Below are 25,516 nucleotides of genomic sequence, written 5' to 3'. Positions count from 1 at the left end.
ATCTCATTCCGGTTGTAATAATTTTTGGTCTTTCGTGTCTTTCATATATCCAGAACTAACAAAGCAATGCATTAACTTTTCAAACGCTATTTGGGTGCCGCTGTTCAAAATATCGCTGTTGATATATATTAGATATAAGTAAACAATTCTGTATATATGATAATATGATTCAAATAAGGTAATTTTTCTAAATATAAATGATATTTCATTATGAAATTATTTATTTGATGAATGAATAATAAAAATTATTTTATAATGTCTAATGTCAATTAACATAACCTCAATACAGGAATTGGTCTAAACCAGCTATCAGAAATTTCACAGATTTCATTTACTAAAATCATGGAATATGTATCAAATAAATTTATAACTGAATGAAATGAATATTTGGAATATGGACTAATCATATAATTGTATAAGTTAACTATTGAAATGGATATCGATTCAAATTTACAAAAACTGAAAATTTGTCATTGTTTTCATAAAAAATGACACAGTTATAACAGGGGGAAATTTACAAACATATATATACCGGAAACATAATGGAGGAAGCTCTTTTGTGTGCGGCTCTCTTTTGTCCTCTTTTGGTGACTCTTTTGTGCGGTTCTTTGGAGCTAATTTTTGAAAGATCTTTGGTATCGACTCTTTGGTAAAAGTTTTTTAGAAGAATTCAATTTGCTCTTCGCTTTCTCAAAAAGTGTTTAGGAAGTCAAGACGATGGTGTCTCGTCTAGGAGGAGCAAGTGAAGAATCATTGACTGTGGACTGACAGGAACAATTATACATATGTTGAGATATACATCAGAATAAAATTTTTGATTGAATAATTAATCAACGTTAAATTGAAGGTTTGTCATTAGCGATATATAAGTTGATTATGAATAAAAATAGTATGTAATCCTTCATGTTTGAATAATAGTCAAAATTAGTAATTTTGTAATTAAATGTAAAGTTGATTGTGAAGTGAGGAGAATGAGTCGTGTGTATGGGAAAACTCCATGAGTAATGGTGTTTTGCATGAATTATGTCGAAAGTTTAAAGATGGTCGTAATTATGTGCATGATGAAGGGGGTCAAGAACGCAAATCTGTCGATTCAGACGACCTGGTTCAACGAGTTGACAGAATGGTTGAATAAAAACTCAGATTCACCATTACTGATTTGTTTACAGAATTTCTAGAAATTTCAAGATTCGTTTTTTACTCTATTGTTTCTGAGCGGTTAGGCTACATTGGCGGCAACTTTCTTTGAAGAGAGTATTGAAAAGCTTGTCAACAGATATGACAAATGTCTGAATCTCTTCGGCTATTATATGAAAACCTCTAGTGTACCAATCTTTTAGTAATAAAATCATTGTTCTATATGAACTTGTCTTTTATTTATAGCCTATCGGAGGTTGAAAAGAAACGTTCACTTTGAAGAGTTGTTTTTAAATACTTAGGTAAATATTCGGATTGAAATCTTTTCAGACAAACCACGTATATGATTTGATATAAAGTATATCTTTATGTTCTAAAAAAATTAAAAATATTTAAAATTCTTCTTAGAGAAGAACTCTCTCTTATTATGACATAAATATTACTCAATTCATTTGATTATTCAAGGGAAAGCCTTTGTTTCGATTATTACCTTTTAGGAATATGGGGCCTATAAAAAACTCATCAATATTTTATGGAATCATATATCCATGGTATATTTGTAATGTTTGTCATATTTATACTCTATAAAAACAAATAGAACAAAAATAGAACACTAATTCCTGATAGTACGAAAATAAAAAAACATTGGAATTAGTGGTTTGTTGGAATAGTACACTTTTTGGCAACAAGAACGAATGAAATTTATTGGTGCTCGGGGATTTTTAGGGTTCGGAGAGATGAGAAAAATAGGGAGCTATTATTTTTTATCTTTTTGAATGTTTTTATGGAGGATTCCGAATAATCGTCACTCAATTCTGTATTAAACGCGTGTTTTGGGGATGAATTTAGGATGTTTGAAATACGACGATTAATCACGTGGTTCCGCTCTTGAAAGATATAACCGAAGTAAATTTTCAATTAGAATCCCAATTTGTCAGAATTCGGAAATATTGAAGTTGATGTACGTGAAAACATATTTTTAATACATGATTCACACATATAAAATTCAATAGTCGCAAAAATCACTATTGAAGTAACGATAATTTCAGTGACGAAATATATCTTATACTCTAAATTAAACCTGGGATAATAATTTCTTGTAAACGTTTGTGGTAAAACTAAAGATCAATCGGAGATTTAACCATCCGAGCAATATTCTCCTCCGGGATATATTGATTAGAGCAAACTTTAATTAATTTATTTAATCTTATTTAAATTGAGAATAAAAGTTTTATCAACTGATGCATAAATACAACTTAACTGCAAGACTGAACCAGCTGCTAATATTCTACTAATCCAAATGTCGGCACGCCTGAACGCCATTTCAAGAGCTACATTAAAAAGTAGACATGAAAGTGCGTCGCCTTGCTCAGAGAATATGAATTTAATTCATTAGACTCACCTCGTGGATCAATGGAATTTAATATCGCCGACTATTAATTGAAAGATGTAAATGATAATTCACAACTGGGTGGCAGAATGGGCGTCTACCAGTAGCACAAATCAAATTGCAGCACTGGCTAATGTTGTCTTCAGTTTGGACCAAAGCTTTCAATCTTTCAGTCAATGCATTATACTTGGAATTGGGAGCCAATAAGTATGCCGATATTAATAAAAAATTTGATATAAGTCACGATCTTAAGGAAAGGTGTAATTCAATATTGGTCGCGGTATTTACCGGAAAAGACCAATAGCTTACTTTAGCTTCAGATGTATGGCTTGTTGAAGTCATTGCATGGGATATTTTTCCACAGATGCTCCCATTCTTTCTTATCCTGTGTCTTTTGCCTCATGTCCTGTCATTTTTCTACTTGTTTTCCCATTGCCATTCTTAGTACTTCTATCCAACTCTACCTTTTTTTTTCGTGCTTCATATATCTTCCTCAGAAATCAGAAATTCTCTTATTCTCATTACGTAGTGTGGTGGTTTTCAGTGGACTTTGTTTAAAACTTTTGTTTTATTTTTAATTTTTGTTAGAACTCCTATTCTGTACTCTATATTTTGATTTCTTGTTTCTGTGTAATAATCCATGTTTCTGAATCAAATATAAATATTGGTGTAGCTATTTTCTATATAGTTTATCTCTTGTACAAATGTGCATCTTGTGTTAATATCATTCCACCATATTTAAAACTTTTGACTTGCCCTATTTTTGATTCTATACTTATGTTATAATATATTCCTTCTGACTTTTCATAACCATTTTAGTTTTGTGTTCGTTAATTTTCATCTTCATCATTTGTATACCCTCGAACTTTTAAGACTGTTTGTATTTAGCGAGGTAAGTTTATTATCAAGTTTTTGATGGATGTTTCAGAAATTCTTCCCATTTGTAGAGAGCAATTCGCTCCAGCACTTCAAGGCTCAGGTACAAGATGCCGAACTTATCTTTTTAAAACATCAGAAAAGTGTTCTATTGAATTAAGTTAAGTGGCCATCCTAGGATCCCTTTATTTTGATCCTTGAAATGAGAACAAAGACAACTCCTATAAATAGCTAAAGTAGAATCTCTCTTTTTGGAGAGACAGCTTCTCATGAAAAATGTTTTCTCCAAGTTTGCGCTGTACAACCATCTTGAGATTTTAAGCTTACTGAAATGTATGTGAGTATGTATTACTAGATAATCTAAATCTGTAGTAAGTCGTAGTGGTTTCGGCTTTTTTAGAGCTCATTACTTAGCTCTTTGATAATAATCTTACTATATCTTCAAATCTGTTGTTAGGAAAAGCGTCCAAAAATTTCGCATCTATCCTTTTTCTTGACTATAATTTTTTTCGTATAATGCAGATTCTCTAAATTTTCTACCCATTCGATTTGTTGTTGAATAATTAACAATTAGTAAACATTATACACAACGTATAGTCCATCCCTCTTCTAGTAAAGTTTAAGACAACGTCAACGTCTTTTACATAACTTTAACAATTAACAAAAGGACTACTTGATAAATTGTTCAGGATTTTTAATAGCAAATGCCAATATTTGGACATAACATTTTTAGAATAAGTCAAATACATCTGTCAAATTATTACTTAAAATATCAATTAATGGATTAGTTGCCACATAAAACACAATATACTTCATTCTATTGAACTTATTCATAGATAGATAAATCTCGATTCATAATATAGTATTTTTGATTATAAATAGTAATTTTTCAGCATCATCATTTATTGTCCTTCCTAAATAATAATCTCTTCTCGAATCAATACCATTGTTTCCCTTCATTCGAATTTCCTTTATCTTGATGTTATTGTAATATCCCATGAGATAAGTAATCTCATATTCGTATTTATCTAGCTTTCTTGAAATTTAAATAGGTTTTGTATTTCGCATGATGAGTTGACAAAATATGAATACTGCCATACGAATCATTGATACTTGTTGATATCCATTATCTTGTATACATCATTATAATTTTAAAGCAGACATTCAAAGAATAAACACTCAAAAATAATGATCAGTAACTTATTTTTAGAAACGTTTGATTGATTTCAATTGTTACGTTCTCAATCGACATTGTTATATTCAATATGCTTTTCAATATTCAATTTTTTCTCTGAATGGAAACGAGCGTTGTAACGTTAGAATATGTAGATTGGAAGATCAATCATCCCTAGTTGGCTGTGGCGATTGACGAAGCGCAACTGATTGTTAAATTGACGCTTCGTATTGTTCAATATCAGTATTAGTATAGTTCTTCCAATATCAATTGCAGTTTCTTAAAACACTTGCCGACAATTTTGTTTGATCTATCTACCATAGGCGTAGATACCTAGTTTTATAAACTTATTATTTTTATAAATACTTTTAAAAATATTTATATTTTATGCGAGAAGGTATTCGTTAAAAGGCAATCGAATCATTAGACAGATGCTTTACAGCTTCTCCATAATCGTTAGGATTCGCGAAGTTTCATCAACATCAACAATAGCGATGTGGTGAATGTCTCTCAACAATGTTTTGTACGCAGTTTTCTTTCTGTGAGATCAATTTAGCTTGAAGACTAGAATTCATCGAAATAATACACCATAAACTGTTCACTTGCAACTTGTGAGTCCGTATTCGTGGGTTAATGTGACATACTGCACAGAGACAGTTGGATTTTACGTTGAAATAATAAGACAGTCTTTGTGCATCCACGCTATTCGCCTCATTTAGCCATGTGGGATATCTGATTATTATTTAATCAAAAAAAAAAATACGATCCACATGATACAACTCATAAATTCAGGCTTTTAATTCTGGAAGCTTCGGTACATTGAGATAGGTAGTGATGATGTTATTGAAATCATTTTATCAAAAAATACTCATAGTTTTATTATATCTCAAAATATAGTGTCATTTGTGTGTGTTAACTTTATTAAACTACCTATGTATCCAGTGATTTTTATGCAAAAAAGTTTATTGAATTTGCTATTAGTAAAGAAGGAAGCTCGATATTGATTATTTCAAAATTGTTGGAATCCGTTCGGTACATTTAACCATAGAAGGTCATATATCAAAGGAAAATATGTAGGATTTACAGATTTTAGAAGATATATGGAGATAGGAGAAAGACATGTGGCTTCTGCTGTTCTGTTACTAGTTTACTTTAATAATCTCTGATTGAAACCCTTATATAATATTTTCCAAGTAGAGATCTTTATTGAAACGCCCGATACAGTGAGGTCCGTTCTTCTTGTATTACAGGTTGTCTTTTGAAATTAATTCAAAAGTTTCCTGCTTAAAATCTATTTGTTTCATTTTAAGGACGTTTCCAAGACAATAATTTCTCATGGAATTTTTCAACAAATGATACATCCTCTATTGCAATCCACAATCAAGTAATCAAGTACTTTTTTCCAACAGGTTGTACAATACAATACACTTTGTTTTGGACGCAGATATTATCATATTGAAAGAATTAACTGTGCATGTTAAACACATGTAAAAGTCTTTGAAGATCATCCTCATTTTTTGCGACTAGAACAACATTATCAGCGTATTGTAATATTTTGGTCCCCCATCTGGTACCCCCTTAGCTTTCTTAATTTCTTGATTATTTCATGCATAATGATATTGAAAAACAAGTGACTTAAGGAGTCTCCCTGACGAATTATTTTGTATACTGCTATTTGCTCCGTTAGCACTCCGTTCACTTTAGCTTGGATTTTGTTGTCCATGCATATATTTTCAATGATTTTTATCAAGTCATAAGGGATTTGTTTATTGTATAGTATATGTACTATGTATTTAGTTGTATTTGATCTAAGGCTTTTTGTAGATCTATAAAGCACATAAATGCTGGTCTGTTGTACTCAATCGCTTGGCAAGGCTTTCTCCCCCGTATTTGAGTAGTTCGTTAGTTATGCCATCTTGATCTTAGCTTTTTTTTGAGCTGTTTGATAGCCGCTTGCACCTCTGTCAATTCAAACGGTAGATCTTCGTCTGCAGTTATTTTAGGCGTGTTTGCTTCGTTTCTATTTTCTATTGTTAAATTATATATGACTAGAATGTCTCATGAATTATTTCTAATTCTTCGTCGTTACATCGGACTCGGACTCAGAAACCAAGTGCTACTACGATAATATGATAAACCCTACTGCCTTGCGAATTCCCGAACTTGTTATACTAATTGTATCTGTATTCTTTTTGTGTCACATTTCTCTTCAATGGGATTAAATATCCGACTGTTTTCATATCATTGGAACCACTACATTTCCATAGTAAGAGGAAAAAATAATGAGACTACATCGTAAAATGCACAATGCCAAAAGATTCCTACACAATATCCAACAAAAGTGTTCAAAAGAATATAAATTATTAATGGTGTTACAATTCGACGCCGAAATAAACCCAGTGATAATGGAAAATAGAATACAATTTTTAGTTGGAGATGAAAGAGGGCTAAAACTAACTTTTTTGTCTTATTAATATTAACTCTGGTTTTCTGCCGCTAAAGCTTGAAAAAAAGTTAGCACTACATGATGGAACTTTTTTCTAATTTTAAAACCAAATAGAAGCTACTACATGACATATTTTTTAGAAAATTATTTTCCTTGAATAGCATCTATACAGAGTGGGGGGTATACAAAACCGTCCTCCCTAACTTTTAACAAGAATTATGTATGAATAAAAACACATTTTTAATGTAGAGACATTTATTATTTTGTGAACCACCTACCTCCCATTTTCTCAGCATCTTATTTTATATAGGGAATATACAATATATGGTACAATATTTGAGAGGCATTTAGATGTATAATTTAGATATGATAATCGTCTTTGATCTTTAGAAACATTTAACATTGTAGTAATTTTTTTGAAACAACTTTATTCTCCAATTAAACACCTTACAAAAGTATTAACAATTGTTTGAATCTCAAATCAATACTTCAAAGCTCTGTGCTTGAGACTTAAATAGTCCTGAGTTGTCGCACTACGCACGTTATAACATAACTTATTTCTATTTTCTCACAGAATCTACTAAGTATTTAAGAAGCTTTTACATTTTCTAAGGAATATTTGATAAGAACAACCAAATTTAATTTCATTACTCAAACTATTAAATATTTTGGGTGCGAGATGAACAGGATTATTTAAACCTATGTTAGTTCTGTTTAGCGATAGATATAAGTCTCTATTTGACCTTGCAACTGTGTATTTCATTATTTTAATTGATGTTTTTATTTCATTTTTGTAGATTATTTAATATTTTATAAACAAGTTTACATTGTTCAAGTTGCAATAAGGATTCAATTTAGATGTCTCTTCATGTAAAACATTTGTTGGTGTAATATACTCATAATTAAACAAAATTTTCAAAAATTTGTTTTGCATGATTTGCATTTCACTGAAATTATTTTTCTCATAGGTTCCCCAAAATAGTAAAAGATACCTCAGATGAGATAGAAAGAAAGCTGAGTATATTTGCTTCTTACTCTTAAGAGAAAGATGAATTCTACACTTATAAATGGTTTTATCAATACATATTTATTTTTTACTTTCTAGAAATCAGCCAACGGCAATATTAATTAATGGGTTCTTTGATTTTTTCTTCCATTTCTTTTTCATTTTCACCTGTGTATACGAATAATACATCATGTGTAGTACTGTGCTTTAAGATTAGCAAATTGTACGTTAAGAATATACAAAAAATAACACAGCGGTCCAAGTACTGAACTCTGTGGTACCCCGTAATGATTATGTAACTTTATGCTACATGTTGTACCCAATTTAACATACTGGCCTTTAAATTTGATTCTATAGTGCAAAAAACTTATTTCTAAAGCCCATATCAAACACTTTCTTTAAAAGTATATCTACGTTAACTACATCAAATGATTTGCTTCAATCTACTGAGACTGCAACTTTATTTGATCCGAATCTTTTGTTACAAAATTTACAATGTCAACAGTTGTAGACAATTTACTACTTTTTTATATGAAACCACACTTGAATTTATCATATAGTGAATTACTAATAATAAATTGAGTCATTCTTTTTTTAATTACTTCCTCAAGAATTTTCGATAAAACATTTATAACAGAAATTGGCCTATTATTAATTTTTTGTCTTCACTTCCTTTAAGTTCTGCTGGGAGAACACCCATGTTAACTAGTTTTGTTTAAGACAGAATATTCAAGAAGAAGTTTGGGTGCCGCCTGAGTTGACTGCCCAAAATTTGATCAAGAGGATCGAAATATGCGATACTTTGACCATTGAGCCATTATGCTTGTAATGAAAAATGTTGAACAGAAGTGTCTCAAAGGATTGCAAAACCCAAACCGACCTCCATAAAGTAATAAATTTATGGTGGAACTGAAGTGTAATTATATACTATGAAATCATAAAACCTGGCAAACGGTCGATTCAGTACTATATATTTAACAATAAACCAGATTACATCAAGAATAATCGAAAGAAGTTGTTTAATAGAACGATCTTAACAGCGCCTGACCAAACAAATGCTTGATGATTCGCCAAAATTAGTTAAATTTGGTTGGAAATTTTAATGCGCACAAAGTACATACTCATATAATATCTTTAATTCCATTTATTGCATAACTTCGTTGATGAAACAAAATTGAAGATTATAGAAGACGTCGGAAAATGAGGAATAATAATATATATAATAATTAATAATCAATGAACTGCAATTTTGTACTAATCACTTCATTGTGTACCAAAAAGATAGTTGAAAGACGTCAGATAAAAAACAGACAGTGGTGTGGTAAACCGCGACTATTTGTCTAGAATTCGAGATTCTGTTTTCAAACGCATTCCCAGATCAACCCTCTCCTTTGAAGTTTCTAATAAAATCTTAAATCGTTTTATTTCGGATTAACTTGAAGTTTAAAAATAAGCGAAGCAATTTTATATATTCATTACATAATCGTAACGAATAGCGTTCGTAAAATCGAAAATAATCGATTATTACATTTTATTCCTTAAAATACCACTCAAGCTCTTGTGATATTATAACAGAATATAAATTTGAATGAATTTACTGATGTTATGTTAATCTACCGAATTTTGATATATACATTTCAATAGTAATACATTTGAATTTGAATAGAGCTGGAGTCTATTTGTGTGCTAGATACCAACCCCATATTTAGTAAAACGAGAAGCCAGTGCTCATGCTCCAGGTGGCCAATTTAAATCGCGACAAATTCCTCCGTTGATATCCACAACCGCGTTTTCTTTCAAATATCTAATTCACCTACCATCATTCGAATCGATAAATCAACGGTTATCAATTATAAAACAAGATTAATGGACACTTAACTTAACTTAAATGCTCAAGAAATTGAGTGGAAAACTTTGATACAACTTATGGAATGTTGGCAGGGTATTAGTCAAGTATGTGAGTGATTCAAACAGGGAAGATAAAGTCGGATTCTGGGCTTTTATCAATAAACTTTCTGTTCGTGGTTTCAAAGAAACTTCTAGTTTCAAACTTAAACGGGATAAGAGTAATATATTTAAGACAATACTTGATGAAATTATTAACAAAATGCAAAATATTTTAAATGGCAACCAAACAAGTCAAATACCATCAGATAATATTCGACTTCTCTTTAGATACAAAAAAGAACAAGTGATGTTAATAATATAAAATTAAGTTTCATTAAAACACCGCTTGAAGAGACCCAATCTTAAAATTATTAATCCAAAATGACTGGCTCCTATAAAGGCTCCGCGATCTTAGCTCCCCATGTGTGGAATTTCGATTGACCAATTATACCATCTATATCTAGTATATAATTAATTTAATTCTAGCCGCTATCTTGAGAGTCCACTTATATACCAGGTGTGGCAATTTATCTATAGAAAGAGTTTATCCATAAAAAACAAAGATTCACACAAAATTTTATCATCGGCATCCACATTATCTTCCATACAACTTTACATAACATTTTTACAAATCAAAGCATCTCAAGTTAATTCGTTTACAACCACGGTTATACCTCTTTGAATTCCATATAATGGCTTCCTTCAAGATGTAATTGATCATATTGAGAAATGCATGGAATACCATAAGGATTACAACGTGAATTAGGAATGCCCGAAACCACCGATACGGTTTCGTGGAGCTAGTTGATTTCGACTCGCACGCGGAATAGAACTGTCCAGTCACATATTCAAAATAAATATGAGAAAACGATGAATATTTATAACCTTGAATAGATTTGTTTAACGGATCTAAGAATCATACCCAAATATCGAGTTCTAATAAATCATGATTACCTCGCTGTTCTAGGTTGTGCTGTCATTCTGAATGCAGCGAAAGAATCTTCCCGTTCAGAGGTACGTACTTATACTTATACAAGTTAGAATTCTCGTCTAACTTATTGCGGACTGTATCGACATTGCTGCCGGTAAGAAAATAACTGGAGCTCCTTGTGGTAGATCGTCTTTTACTGTTTCACGCTGCTCTTTAAATCGCGTTTCACATTTAAACACATATGTTGCTGACTTACCCTCACACCAACTGCAGTATTTTCGAGGATTTTTCACAATATTTCATCAAAAATAGTCACGACACTTTGTAAAGTGACGTTTTATTATCTATCGGGTTTTAGGTAAAAGAGAGCCCTTTTGAGAGACATATGTGAAAGGACACAGAATTGCTTGTTGCCAAATTATAACAAATTTACAATATTTTGTAAGAAGATAGTCTGTCATAACGCATTTTATTACGGCAATAGTGGCAATCTAAGATCTAGAAAGATCATTATAAGTTTTCAAATTTATAGCCGATATAAAAACTAGAAGAATTGAAATTGCTTATATTGACCTCCAAATATATAATATAATTTGAATTATATAGACCCTTGGTAGGTTTAGATCAATATAATATGTGCCACTTTGTTAGTGTGTTTTTGTGCAAGTAATGATTAATTATTATCAAAATATGATAATGAAATCTGAAATGAAGGTTGATGTTACGCCTACCGTTCCTCCTAGCCTAATCTTTTGTCGCTAATTATCAATCCATTATCTCTAAAATCATCCACTATTCATAATTTCTCGGGGCTTAAAAACGACTCCCACACAAAATTTCGATTAATGTGCAGTTATTAATAAAATGGAGTAAAGAAAATGATATATACTCACATCAATCAATTATCATTTGCTGGAAGGTAAAGGTTTCCATTGTTTAAAAATGGCTCTCTAAATATGTCGTCCGTAGTGTAAAAAATCATTGTAATGACTTGAAATTTATAATTTACAGCCACAAATTTGAAAGTTTTTGTAATGTAACATCTTGAACTTATGAAGGTATAATAGAAGAAGAATTTTCGCTAAACTTTTGTGCATTGTCGGATAAACTGGCCAAGTTATACTTTTACTTTTCGATGAAAAGTTACTTTGCTCTGGAAAAGAAAAGAAAAACCTAACTTGGTCCATTGAGCTTCCAATTATTTCAAACCTAGTTTCAAAACTAGTTCAGCAAAATACGCGTTTGTGGTTTCACGTCAACCAATTTTTTTGAGCTATAGGAAATTAATATGGCAGAGGAAGCAATAAATGAAATGTAGTAAATTTTTCCACAGAATCACCTCAATGTATTGATGGAACAAATTCTTTTCTTCACCATATACGGTCTTTATCGACACCCAATCGTGTCAGAAGATCAGTATTACATATTTTTTAAGTAAGTACCGTTTTGCGATTCCGCCGTCGCAACCCCAAGGTCGGCGTTCCGCGCATGCACGCTGGTTACCTACATACCTTGTCTACGCACTGACACCATTACAGTCTGATTCTTCATTGTGTACTTCTTTACTGAGTGTTTAAGATGCCTCCGACAATCGTGAGTCCTGCCGATTGTGAAGTACGGGCTGTTATACGATTTCTTAGTACTAAAGGCGTAAAATCGATCGATATTCATCGTGAGATCTTTGAAGATGAAGAAACAACAATCAATGGAATGGCGATATTCATCATCACCCAAAAAAGTGAAGTTTAAGCAAACAATTTCTGCCTGGAAAATCATGTGCACAGTTTTTTGGGACAGAAAAGGAGTATTGCAAGAGTTTCGGCCTCGTAAAGAGACACAATCATGCAGCGTCTTATTGTGAGACATTGAACAATCTGCGTCGTGCAATCCAAAACAAAAGACATGGCAAGTTGAGTAAGGGTATCGTTTTGCTGCATGACAATGCGCATTCACATGTGCTAATCGGACCAAAGATCTCATCAAATCTTTTCAATGGGAAACTCTAGATCATCCTCTCTACAGCCCTGATCTGGCGCCCAGCGACTACCATTTGTTCCTGCACCTGGACGGTCAGCGTCTTCAAGACGATAACGAAGTCAAAACAGTTGTGATACAGTGGTTAACAAGTCAGGCGGCAGAATTTTATTAGGACGGTATTCAAAAACTGGTGGCACGTTATGACAAGTGCCTCAATATTCACGGAAATTATGTAGTAAAGTAGATTAAGGTACAGGCTTTTATGTAAAAATGAAATTATTGCGATATCTTTGCACTTCTTTTCTTAATTCCAAAGCGGTACTTACTTAGAAAATATGCCTGGTATATTAATAAGTTATGATTATGATGATAACACTGCGGCAGTGACTTTGTTAATCATGAAAAAGTTCTTACTTTCTCAGAAGCGCATTCATAGAATGCAGTCAAATGTTTTGTTTTTGGAGTAGCATAGTATTTCCTAGCTTCATCTACTGTAACATATCAATAAAAAAATCATTTGGTTTGTTTTTTTTAAATGCACATATTCGTTCTAATTTTTGGCATGAGCGCGAGCTTTTTATAAGGATCAAGAAATCTGACACTCCTATTGCAAAACAAAATATCACATACTAATCCGTTTGATGAGTATGCAAAGAATTTTATCGAAAATTTCATGAGTCGGAACAGTTTCACGATACAATGTAACGTTTCCTCTGTTTCTCCGATTGTTCTCTCAAGTAAGCATAATGTGAAATAAACACTCGAAAGTCTTGATATTTTTATGGAAAAACCAACAGATTTTCAGGTCTATTAACTGATGCCAAAAACCTTATCTATAAAACAAACGATTGTAGATAATCGTACCAAACATGCAATGAAAGGATTTTCTATCAATTAAACTGCTTCAGAACGAAGATCACGAAATAATGTCAGAAATGTTAACGTATATACGCTAGAGATACCATTTGAAAGACGTTGTCTCTGGTGAACGTGAAACATAAATAATATTCCAATTGTTTCATAAGTTATTGATGATCATTTTGTTTCTCACTGCATGTGTTTTTGCCTTATTATGTTTAGATGGAGTGATAAATAATATGGATTGCTCCACTTCAATACATCAACAAGGGAAAGTCTAGGATATTATATTATTGAAAAGAAAAATCATCCTTTATAAGTAATAATAATCAGTGCCAATACCAGTACATTAACAATACTGAGAATGAGGACTTTTCAGAGTATGCAAAGTGAACGACATACGACGAGAACTGACAGGTTAATTTAATTCATTTTAGTAATATATTACATGAATCACTAATAATAATTTTAATTTCCACAAAATTTATATGAATATTATAAGTGTGGATATTAAATTAGAAGAAGCTATAAAATATTTTAATTTGAAATCATTAGTACTTATTATCTATCATCTTCAATATATACCCCGACTCGATCCCTACAACTTTCCAAGCAAAAAATTTTGTCTTCCGGTGGAGTGCGAGGTTCGTACGTGCATCTAGCGCACACTACCTATGTCGCATCCGAAAGATCGTTCGACGAGCATATAAGAAAATTTGATCTGCCGAGGTAAGTCCTTCAAATGAGAAAACATACAAACTTGATGATATGACAACTTGTTGTCCTCCCGGCGTACACAACTCCCAATGATAGATAAAAGAGGAGGGCGGTTTAGTGAGGTGAGAGTCCCACACAAACTCACAGCATTGCACACGGCCCGCTGTGAGGAAGGCATTAGTTTCCACCCCACCTCAGGGCAAAAAAAGGTTGGGTCAGTTTAAGAGACTATAGCTATAATGGCATTGATGAGAAAGTATTAACTCTTTATTACACTGTTGTTAGCTCTTATAATTTTTCTTCTTTTATTTAAGGTAATAAAAATTTCAAGCTAAATACAGGGATTGAAAATATTTGCGCTTGAGCCATCGTGCGCTTGATGCACGCATTCTGCCTTTCATCACTGCAATAAACTCAAATCTTATTTCTATTATTACAATCCATGACTCACATCCCTACCTATAAGTCTGCGTTCTTTTCAATAGCATTTTAAATACTATTCAACATTAGGTTCCTGTCGAAAAATTTTAGGCATCTATTTGACAAACACTTTTTGTATGTTATCTTTGTCAACTGCTACAGTTTCAGATTTTTGCAATATCGTCATCTGTATTTGACATGATTCAGGCGAGGCTTCTTTAGGTATATTCCTTAATGTACAGATTCACGTGGAATTTCCTAAAAATTGGACGATTCATTGTTATACGTTCTTTGGCAAAACAAGAAACAAATCTCATGCGAATGAAGATTTCGGTTATATTGTTTTGCTCACAATAGGGATAGAGACTGTATTCGTAAGGTTTCACGATAAAAGTAGTCGTTTGTTGGTTTTTGGCGCATGGGCAATACTTCTGTAGTATGTCTGTCTCTTTATTTCAAAATTACGTCCAACATAAAGAGTGAAACTATGCGAGGGGAATTAAAACAATGCGGTGGCTAATAACTCGCGAATCAAAAGCTACTTGTGCCATTGTGAAACAGAGAGTATTTTCGAGTTTTTCGCACATTATTCTGCATACGATCCATTACCTTCCTATTTATGAACTCAATCTAATTGTGTCCTCACAATCGAAAAAAAAATGACCAATAATAATTTTAGTATTAAGATCTAGACTATCTTTTTTATTACACTTTGGTATAAATCCAAATACACTGTTTTGTATAGTGTAGAAATATTGAGTACAAAAGACATAAGATACTATACTTTTTATATTTTTAGTTCACTATAATTTAGTTTTATATCTAAAAACATTTGGTAAACTCATTGTCAACCTTGTAAAAGAATTTATTTCACAATTTTCTTCAAGTAAAGATTAAGCTACAAAGTTACAAGTCATAAAAACAGGTATAATTTTAAAGATTACAGTTGAATCTCTCTAATCCGTTACCTTCGTGACTAGGATTGTGGTCGGAAAGAGAAAAAGGGGGGATTATCAAAATATACAGAACATTTTTATTTACATATCACATACTTAGATTATATTAGGAATATATTCCTAATATTCCTGTAAAATATATTTTACATTACTTAGAAAAAATGTCAGTTATAGATTTTGTTTAACAAATGACATTCTAAATTTCATTTCTTGATTCACAAAATGTCCATAGGTTCTGAGGTTGATTTTGTTCAATGTACTGAATGAGCAATATCAAACGAGCTCTTGGCATTCGTGTTTGAAATCTGGTAGTGGGTTCGTTCAAAAACAGTAATAATCTAGTTCTTATTCATATCGATAATACTATGATCGGATTAGTCGAGGGCGGACGAGAGGGATTCTACTGTAGACCCAAAATATTCCGTATAAATATTCAGTTAACTAACAACTGCTATAAAATTATTGTAAGTAGTTAGTTCTCTCCGATCCTTAACATTGTAAAGACATACTCCCGATACTTCGAATTATTAATGTTTTTAATTATTTTCATAATTACACCTATACCTAATCCATAATCGCAACATATAGTATTTCATTTTTAATGGATATATTTTTTATAATATGCTATGAATGATTATTTTCTACTCTGCTCTAGCTTACTATAATGAATGTTTGAGAAATTGAAGTACACATTTACTAATTTTCCTTCTACACAGGATTTTTGTGAAAACCATTTCATTTTTTTATCATACTTAGCCCATTTAGCAAGCGAAAAGAATTGCCTGACTAAAAGGAATAACATTTAGGACCCAAATGGTGGCTCTTTCTCAAATAAATGGATACCCACATATACCGGCTTATATAATGATCATTTAACTTGACCAACTGGTATCTTTATGAATTTATGGATGATGAAATTCTGGAATCTATCAGGGATAGTTACAGTTTTATGAAGGTTGACATTATTTTCATTGCCTCCACTCGGATAAAATTGCTGAGCATGCCAAGAAATAAAAACATTCCGTTTTATTCCTATCGAGTTAGGTCATATACATTTCATATTATTCTATTATCTATTATCTTCATTTTATTTTACTTGAATATATATTTTATATATCTAGTTAAGAAGAAGTTATCTTAATATTATCCTGAACGTGCTCCGGTTCATAGGGTGATTGTATGGGGTTCTCTGCTTTGTGCCCACAACACAGATGGTGCTGAACGTCCTCATTTACTGTAGCTACTCTAGAAATGATCAACAAAACTACTTAGAAATTGTCATACAAAAGTATGTGAAATGAAAAATGATAATAAATATTTCAACCCAACGGGTATGCAATGTTTTGCATAGAACGCTATGAAAAAGCTATCTGCAAGTTGGTACCGTTATTGCTTGATGCTGATCAGATTAAAAGCTTGATTCGCATTAGAAATGTTTAGATACATTTCATACTTCATACAAGCGAATTTTTTCATCGATATATCTCAGTAGATGAAACTTCAAGACCCTTTACATCCCAGAAATCAAAACACAGTTGAAACGATCAATTTCAAATGGACAAAAATTATTTCTTTGGCCAATAAGATCATGATCTTGATTTGGGATTTCAAATGTGTAATCCTTATTAATTTTATTGAAAAAAGAATAACAATAATAGACCAATGTAAATGCTAGTTTTCTGAACTTAAAAAAAGACAATTAATTACTTTCATCTATTGGAATTACATCTTCAGTGTCCCAAAATATGGTTAGCACCATTTTCATTGCTGAAGGTAGTATTTTGAATTTTTCCAGCGGTAGTAAACCTTCTGCTAATTTTGTATTTTGCGTGTCTACGAGTACATCATAGTGTAGTGATGGATCCATGACTTATCCATTGTTATTATTCTTGTATCCTTTGTCTTATCTGTACTGTATCGAAAAACAACTAAAAACGGTTTTAGAAGTTGGCTTCTGTTAAAATTGGTGAAAACCATTTTGTAAATAATTTTCTTATATTCATTTTGGCAGTGAGTAAAGAAGTTAGTGAATTTCTACGAGAAACTGGTTTAGAGGAATAAATCACAATATCAAGGAGAGCAAACGTTAAGACAGGAAACATAGAATGTTTTCAAACGTTTAATAAATAAGAAATCCAATTAATATTTCAATTAGAATTATTTTGAAAATTTTAACGAGGTCAGTACTAAATATGATTGGTGTGTAACTATTTCAAATTCTTCATTTGTATAAGGGAGAAAAATCACAGCGTTTTTTAAATAACGTTTTCACTTCATTCTAAAGAAAAATTATATTTATAAAATAACCCTACGTAAACACTTTGAAATTAGCATTTATGATTCTACCAATCAAAAAATTATGTTTTACAGAATTTATTACTGTTGTGAGTTATTTATCGCTCGTAGGAGAAAAAAAATTTGATAGGGAGTTGAAGGAGGTAAACATATTTTGCCATTTTTTTGTCCTTCTTTACTGGAAGTTTTATCAAAATCTGCTGCAATAAGTTTAGAAATAATAAATATTTTCTTTCTACTGGTACGCATTTATATCATATTTATATTTCCCTAGCAACATTAAATTATTCTTAATGGCATGTTTACGTATTATGTCTTTGTTCCAGTAAGCAGATCAGAAAATGTGAAGGTACTTAAAGAAATCGAAAAAGTCGATGCAACATCGAATAAAATTATAAAAACAACGACATGAACTTGACGATATACAAGATCTCGTTATACAACGAATCTCACAGGGAGACTAATTTGAACGAAACAGATGAAATTATACCATACAAAGAAAGACCAGAGACCTATTTCGTTCCAATTTTGTTTTTCATTATTTTTGTAGTAGGAGTAGTAGGAAATGGGACTCTCGTAGCCATATTCATACGACATAAGAATATGAGAAATGTACCAAACATGTGAGTATAATTTACGTTTTTTCAAGATGAGCGCCGTATCACCTTAAAACTCAACGATACGATATCTAACCTCATTTTATACAACTTACATTATGTAAGTATTTTTCACGTTGTCTTGCATCTAAATTTCATTTTTCGGATTGAGTATTATCGACGTTTTGAGACCATTATCACATTCATACTTCCATACTTTTGTCAAACTACATTACGCTTAACAGAATTAGGCGAATAAGCAACCAATTATGACTTGAACTTTTTGTTTAGATGTACTCCTTTTCTAATTGATTAAAATTTATTATATTTTTTTCCTTTCTATTTATCAATTGTGGAAAATACGGAATAGTTGATATGATTTCTTACACCAATAAAAAGTTATGTTAAACCTTCGATAAGTTGAAGTTATAAAATGACGCAATAATAACAAACAAATATCATAAAAATTGAAATTGTACGAGTGTTGTGCTGTAAAATGTAAAACTTTATAGTTTTTCATTCTTGATAGACATTAATTCAGTTCTCTGATGAATTTTAGGTGTTTTAATATTGATAAAAAATTGCTTTGTACGGAGGATTGATTTCTTTCGTTCAGAAGAACGAAAACAAACGAAACAACTGCTAATCGCATTTACCGACGATATACTGAAGTGAAAAGTATCCTATCATAAAGCTATGATCTTATTACTTAATTCAGTTTCCGAAAATCCCTAATGAATTGATTTTTTCTATTTTTTAGGTATATTTTATCGCTTGCTCTAGCAGATCTACTAGTGATCTTAACGAGTGTCCCGTTTACATCGATTGTGTATACCATGGAATCTTGGCCGTGGGGTGAACTTATATGCAAAATATCTGAATTTGCAAAAGACATATCAATAGGTGTATCTGTTTTTACACTAACCGCCCTTTCAGCTGACAGATTTTTTGCTATTGTTGATCCATTAAAAAAGTTCCATACAAGTAGTAAGTAACAAATTATAATCAATAATTTTGATCAAGAATAAGAGAATACCATTCAAAGAGCTCCCTTATGTTTAATGATACTGTTCTTAAAATATGACTCTTTCCCATTTTTTAATTATTGTAATTATAACCAAAATAAATAAACCTCAAATTTATGTCTTATTGTCATTTTTCTCGATCAGTCAAACAAAAAATTCCATTCAAAATTATTAAGTTTGAAAAACAAACCAAAAAATTTAGTACATATTATTTTTGGCAATAAAAGAATAGATTACCTCCTAATTATTCTAGATGACAAATATCTCTTCCAATACTAGAAAAGTGAAACTTCTGGAATCAAACATAAATTAAAGGATCCTGCTACAAAAAAATCGATAGCTTTTCATTCGCAACAAATTATCAATATACAAATATTTTTGAACCACTGTCCTCTTATAGGAGGAAACGCAAATACAGATGTTTATTGCCGCTCCGAGTACCAAGAAACATTACGGCACCTCTTGGTATTGAATCTAAAATCAACACAGACAACTTCAAATTGATTTTATTCTAGATAGAATTGAAGAAGTCACCAGAAGGTATGATAGAGGCTGCAGCAGCAATAACTCTTCTTCATAACTAAACTGTTCGAATTCTGTCTTTTGCTGCGTAATCATAACATAAAAATACACAGAGTACGAAAAGGTTTTATGTCACGTGCCTTCCCATTGTCAATAAAATCTATCTTCGTAATGAAACAATATCATAGGAAATGTGAAATGTGGAAAGAACCTGATGGTTGATCTGTTCAGTAAGGTGGATATCAATAGACAGGCCAAACAACGCAAAAGAACACATTTGTTTACTTTTGAAGAACATCTCGATCATTCCTCGTCCTTAAGTAACATCCTTTCCCTTTCAAATCGCTCATACTTCTCCTATGTAGGATTCAATGTTACTGCATAAGATATAGACTTTGAATTAGAAGCAGCGGAAGTTATTGCTGGCATGAAAATATATTTACTAGATTTTTAATCACTTCTTGTAAATTGGGCAACAAAACTACTCTAATATGGGTACTAATGCTAGTACACAACGATGAACAATATTATAAACTAGCAGGATAGGCAAATAAAAAGAAATCTAAAACATAGAGTAGAATCCTTGATCTGAAATAATTGCAGAGATTTCATTCTTATTGTATCAAATAGTCCCAAAAGGCCATTTCATTAAGAAAAAGGGAGCTGAGTATCTGGTGAATTATCATCTAAAAACCATCGGAGAAACTTCTGAGAGCTCTTGTCATTTTTGTAAAGAACCAAAGGAAACAGCAAAGCACCTTCTCTGTGTGAGGCTGTCCATAGACAAAGGCCAAGCTACTTATATTCAAGCTTATCACAGCTAGAAGAGGTGAGTTAGAGAACCTCCAGATAGTTCACTTTACAAAATCTTTGCTACCAGACTGGTTAACAGTCCAGGGATACAAAAGATCAATAGGTCAAAGATTACCTGTCTAGCACGACTGAGCCACAATCTGAACAGTAGGCAGCAGGGATCAAAGCTCAAAAAATTGGAGAAAGAAGTATCTCCTATAAAGAAGTGTGAAAAATATTATGTAAATACCCATTAATTTTGTCCCACTCTTGGTTGAATCAGAGCATTCATCTACTTTCATAACAGTTCACTCTACTGATTTCTTGTATGACTTATCCCTCAATCAATAGAAAATAACAATTTAAACAAAATTTTTTTCTTATCCCAGAAATATAAATATATTGTTATTGCCTTCTTTCAAGCGAACAAATATTTTCAATTCATAACATCGATCCATTAGGCTTACAGCCATTACTTTGTTTAACAATGCATCGTGCAACTGCATTCGGTTTAATTATATGTTCAATATGGATTAGGAAACATCTGCATCGGAAATTTCATAGTGGTTTATCGAACAAAGCACTAATACTTTATTGCGTGTGCTTCCTACCAGTTCCATAAATTAATAATTGCATTAGGGTGTTTGAAGTTTGAGAAATTGCTGGAATCAAACAACCACAAACGAATTCCTTACCTTTCTATATATTACAGGATTCAATTTATACATGATTAACAATTCACCAAAGTTAATGTAACTTACAATCTTCTCACGAAGAAAATGAGTTAATTCTATAGACTTTATAGTTATATCACGAAAAGTGTACTTTATACTGATACGATTATAGTTACTGCAACCTCACTTGATTAAATATTTAAAGTGTCGGTTTAATAACGTTTGCTAAGAAAACGAGAACGTCAAATTATTAATTTAAATCAGCTCAACCCTCTATTTATTTCACAAGACTATCTAATTTTGTTAATATATAATTGAGGAGCTTATCTGAGTGGTATTTTTGCATAAACTCCATTGTCGTAACTTGTAAAAAATGGGGACTACAACTATCAAAATCTATAGCTCAGTAGTGTGGTGGAAATCTTTTGAACAAAAAGAAACAAAAAATCTCACGACAGTGCAGATGATAGCAGTACTGGGAGTCACTGGAGCCAAGATAAGTACTGCGCAAGCATCACTAGAAGTCATTTTAAACGTGCAGAATTGTTCATAAAAGCTATAGGCTTTGAATTGATAGAGAATAATTTTTGGAGGCAAAAAGCTTAGGAACATACTATTATCCTGCAGGAAATGGGTAAAATGAAAGGAAAAAGTATCTATTAGCTCATAACACTAACTATATGATTACAAAGACGAACTTCAAGAAAAAGATAAAATTAAACAAGAATGGTATAAGAAATACATCATAGAGGATTATGAAATGTCAATATCCACGTTAAAGAGTAAAATTTATGCAATAGAGAGGGCTGTGGGACTGTTAAGGGAGAGTGGTTTATCAAACAGTAACACAACAATCTACACGGACAACCAGACAGCTTTGAAAATAATAGCATCAAAATCAATAGGGCTATCCCAAGGTACTCTCTTGAATTCGTGACATTGTAGTAAGCCTCTACTGGGTACCTGCCACTGAGATGGAGAAGGGAACTCTAAGGCAGATAGGTTTGCTAATAGTGGGACTGGGGGAGAGAATACCACACAAAGAGTGTAATGGAGAAGAAGAAATGATTGAGCATCCGTGCTACTGATGCCCTGTCTTGACGTGAAAGGTTGGGATACGACAAAATAGAAAGAATAATAAATTTTATTCCGGGGTGGAAATGCTTAAAAGTGAGCTGTAAAAGGAAAAGAGATAGGAGGACGGTTAGCTTCAAAACTACATTTCCGAATTGTAGGAATTGAAGGGTAACATGATGGGCTTCAGAACTTCGAGTGAACCACAATCAATCTAGATCGAGATTGCCCATCCTTGTACTAACTCAACCTAATCTATTTAACCTTATTATTATGAAGATTTGTACAGAAAATTTTTCTGCTCGGAATGTAATTTTTATAATTTATATCATGGTTTCTGGAGTGGCTGTATACGAATAGTGAGTTGAAATATTTGAATTTGAATATTCTATAAAATAAATTTGGGCTACAAGCTCACGTACCTCAAAGCAAGATCAATCTAATATGAATATCCAGCCACCTTTAGCAACATTTGAGATTCATTTTCCTGCTATGGAATCATTCATTTCAATCATAAATTATAATATGAATATAATAGATATTTACGATATCTATATGAAAAAAGAGAGTCGCATCATAGTTTTTTCTGTGTTGTTTTTTCTTGTTTCACCTGAAAAGGTATGTAGATAGTGGTAGAGCAACGATTCGTGGATATATACTCGTAAAGACATCTGCATGTAAGCAAAAACAGTAGATGTAGTAACTATTCAGTTAGCAATGCCGACCTATACAAGAAGCACTCGATTTAATATATCAAATAATGATGATTATTGAAAGTTATAAAATTACTCTCGTTGAAATTTATTTCAATAATTATAATGAAAAATTGAAACCATAGAGATTTTTCTTGAGGTATTCTACAAAAATCATCATATTTATACACGATGCATCCTTCTTATTTCAGGTGGTGGTAGACGCGCAACTCGTATTACTGTCTGTATAGCCGTGTCAATTTGGATACTCGCCATTATATGCGCAATTCCAGCAGCATTAGCATCTCATATTAAGGGAATACCAGATAAAAGTCCAAAGTTTTTCGTTTGTTATCCATTTCCAGATTGGTTTAACAAAAGTTATCCACAAATGATGGTCGCCAGTAGATTCTTGATTCTTTACGTTATACCGCTCACCATAATTGGTATATTTTATTTAAGCATGGCAGTTTCCCTAATAACCAGTACACGTAATGTGCCCGGAGAAATGCAAGGAATGCATCGTCAGGTAAATACCATAGATCAGAGGTGTGAAACTAAATTTTTTAGAGGGCAATATATTAAATTTTGAATTCGTAGGTGGGCCATTGATTGAAAATAAAAAAAAGGAGCTGAATTATCATAACATATTATTTCTTAAATTATATAAGGTTATTAAAAATCATATCAAAGGTATAAAAGATGGTAGGTAATTATGTTGAGCTCGAGGATCCAGATACCTGACTTCTCTTGTTTTTAACAATTATGGAACTCGACAGAACAATTATGCATATTACACGCGCACGATAAAATACCTTCACAATCACTACTTCGCAGTACAATTAAAATCCTCCAACCGTATCGCTTCAATTACTTGACTCAACTGACTCAAGTCGCGCCAACCCACTCGCTTTATATAGTTAAGGAAGGTTCTAGTCTGGACTCGAAGCGCGTGTAAGATTCTATCGTTCTCGACAAAAATAATAGGATATTTCCGCTTGCTGCTAAGAGATGGATATTCTGTCTTTCTCTCTCGCTTGTCTAGGCACGCACTGCCCTTGAAATTACTTATAAACATCCGTAGACTTGAGAGTACGAGTATTTGAAACATACGTAGAGAAATCGAATGAAAAATATGATTCTTCTTTCCGTGACACATTGCGATCGCGGGCCTTATTGCTACGACCCAGGGGCCGGTAGAGACCCGCGGGCCGTATCTTAGACATAACTGTCATAGATTCAGTTGAATTCATAATGTATTAATTTATCCACAAAGGAACAGTGATTTGAAAAAAATGGTAAATATTTAGAAGTGGAAGTCCATCCCAAACTTACTCCAAGTTTTTCGCCCATATAGGGTTGTTTCTTAGTGCTCCGAAAGTACTTTAAAGGTGGGGGAGATACATATTTTCAGTCATAACACTCATCACCTTATGCATATTGAATGTCAATAATTATCCAATCATATCGGAATAGACGGTCATCTACAGCAGTAGCACGCACTTGAGTTTAAGTTAGGTTATGTTAGGTCAATATTTGAAAGTTTTTTTCATCGTTTTTTGTACGGATAGGCCATCGAATGGAAAACAGGAATAAATATCTGAGTTTCATCCAAGATATTAATCTCCTTTGGAACAAACATGAGTAGGAGGAAATCAGTGAAGCCACAAAAGCCTTCATGATGTGTAGAAATTTGAAGGGTTGTGGTTTGTAACCCAAAGAATCTGTTGTATATATATATATATATATATATATATATATATATATATATATATATATATACGACTATAGTAAAACTGATCGTATCTGTCAGTGGTCATGGGCACTAGAACTGGTCTGAATACCACGAGAAATGCCAAAAAATTTTTCCTGTAAAATGAACTATAGAAATAAATGGGAATCGAAGCAACTTATTACAAGTGAACAGAAATGCCATCAAATAATAGAAAAATGTGTTAAATTTTTGAGATAAATGTCACAAACAAGAGATTACCATCTTGTGTTCACAGGAGTTCAGACAAGCAAAGATACTACTGGAAACCTATTACCAAAGAAGAAGTATTGTCAGTGC

The 25,516-nt window shown here is 32.1% G+C and overlaps 1 protein-coding gene across 2 annotated transcripts in view; it reads left to right on the top strand.

Moving 5' to 3' along the window:
• The window catches only part of LOC130891645 (neuropeptide CCHamide-1 receptor), a 119,375-nt gene that overhangs the window by 91,687 nt on the left and 2,172 nt on the right, over positions 1-25,516 (top strand). The window contains exons 2-5 of one of the 2 annotated variants that reach the window (XM_057796493.1): positions 10,884-10,930; positions 18,397-18,693; positions 19,427-19,653; positions 23,658-23,974. In XM_057796493.1, coding sequence (XP_057652476.1) covers positions 18,479-18,693; positions 19,427-19,653; positions 23,658-23,974 — 759 coding nt within the window. In that variant the 5' untranslated portion in view covers positions 10,884-10,930; positions 18,397-18,478. The remainder of the gene's footprint in view (positions 1-10,883; positions 10,931-18,396; positions 18,694-19,426; positions 19,654-23,657; positions 23,975-25,516) is intronic. The other variant, XM_057796494.1, reaches the window with a different exon arrangement.

This window comes from Diorhabda carinulata, chromosome 3 (genome assembly GCF_026250575.1).
Source record: "Diorhabda carinulata isolate Delta chromosome 3, icDioCari1.1, whole genome shotgun sequence".
NCBI classification, from domain to species: domain Eukaryota; kingdom Metazoa; phylum Arthropoda; class Insecta; order Coleoptera; family Chrysomelidae; genus Diorhabda; species Diorhabda carinulata.
This window is presented reverse-complemented; position numbering and strand designations above follow the sequence as displayed.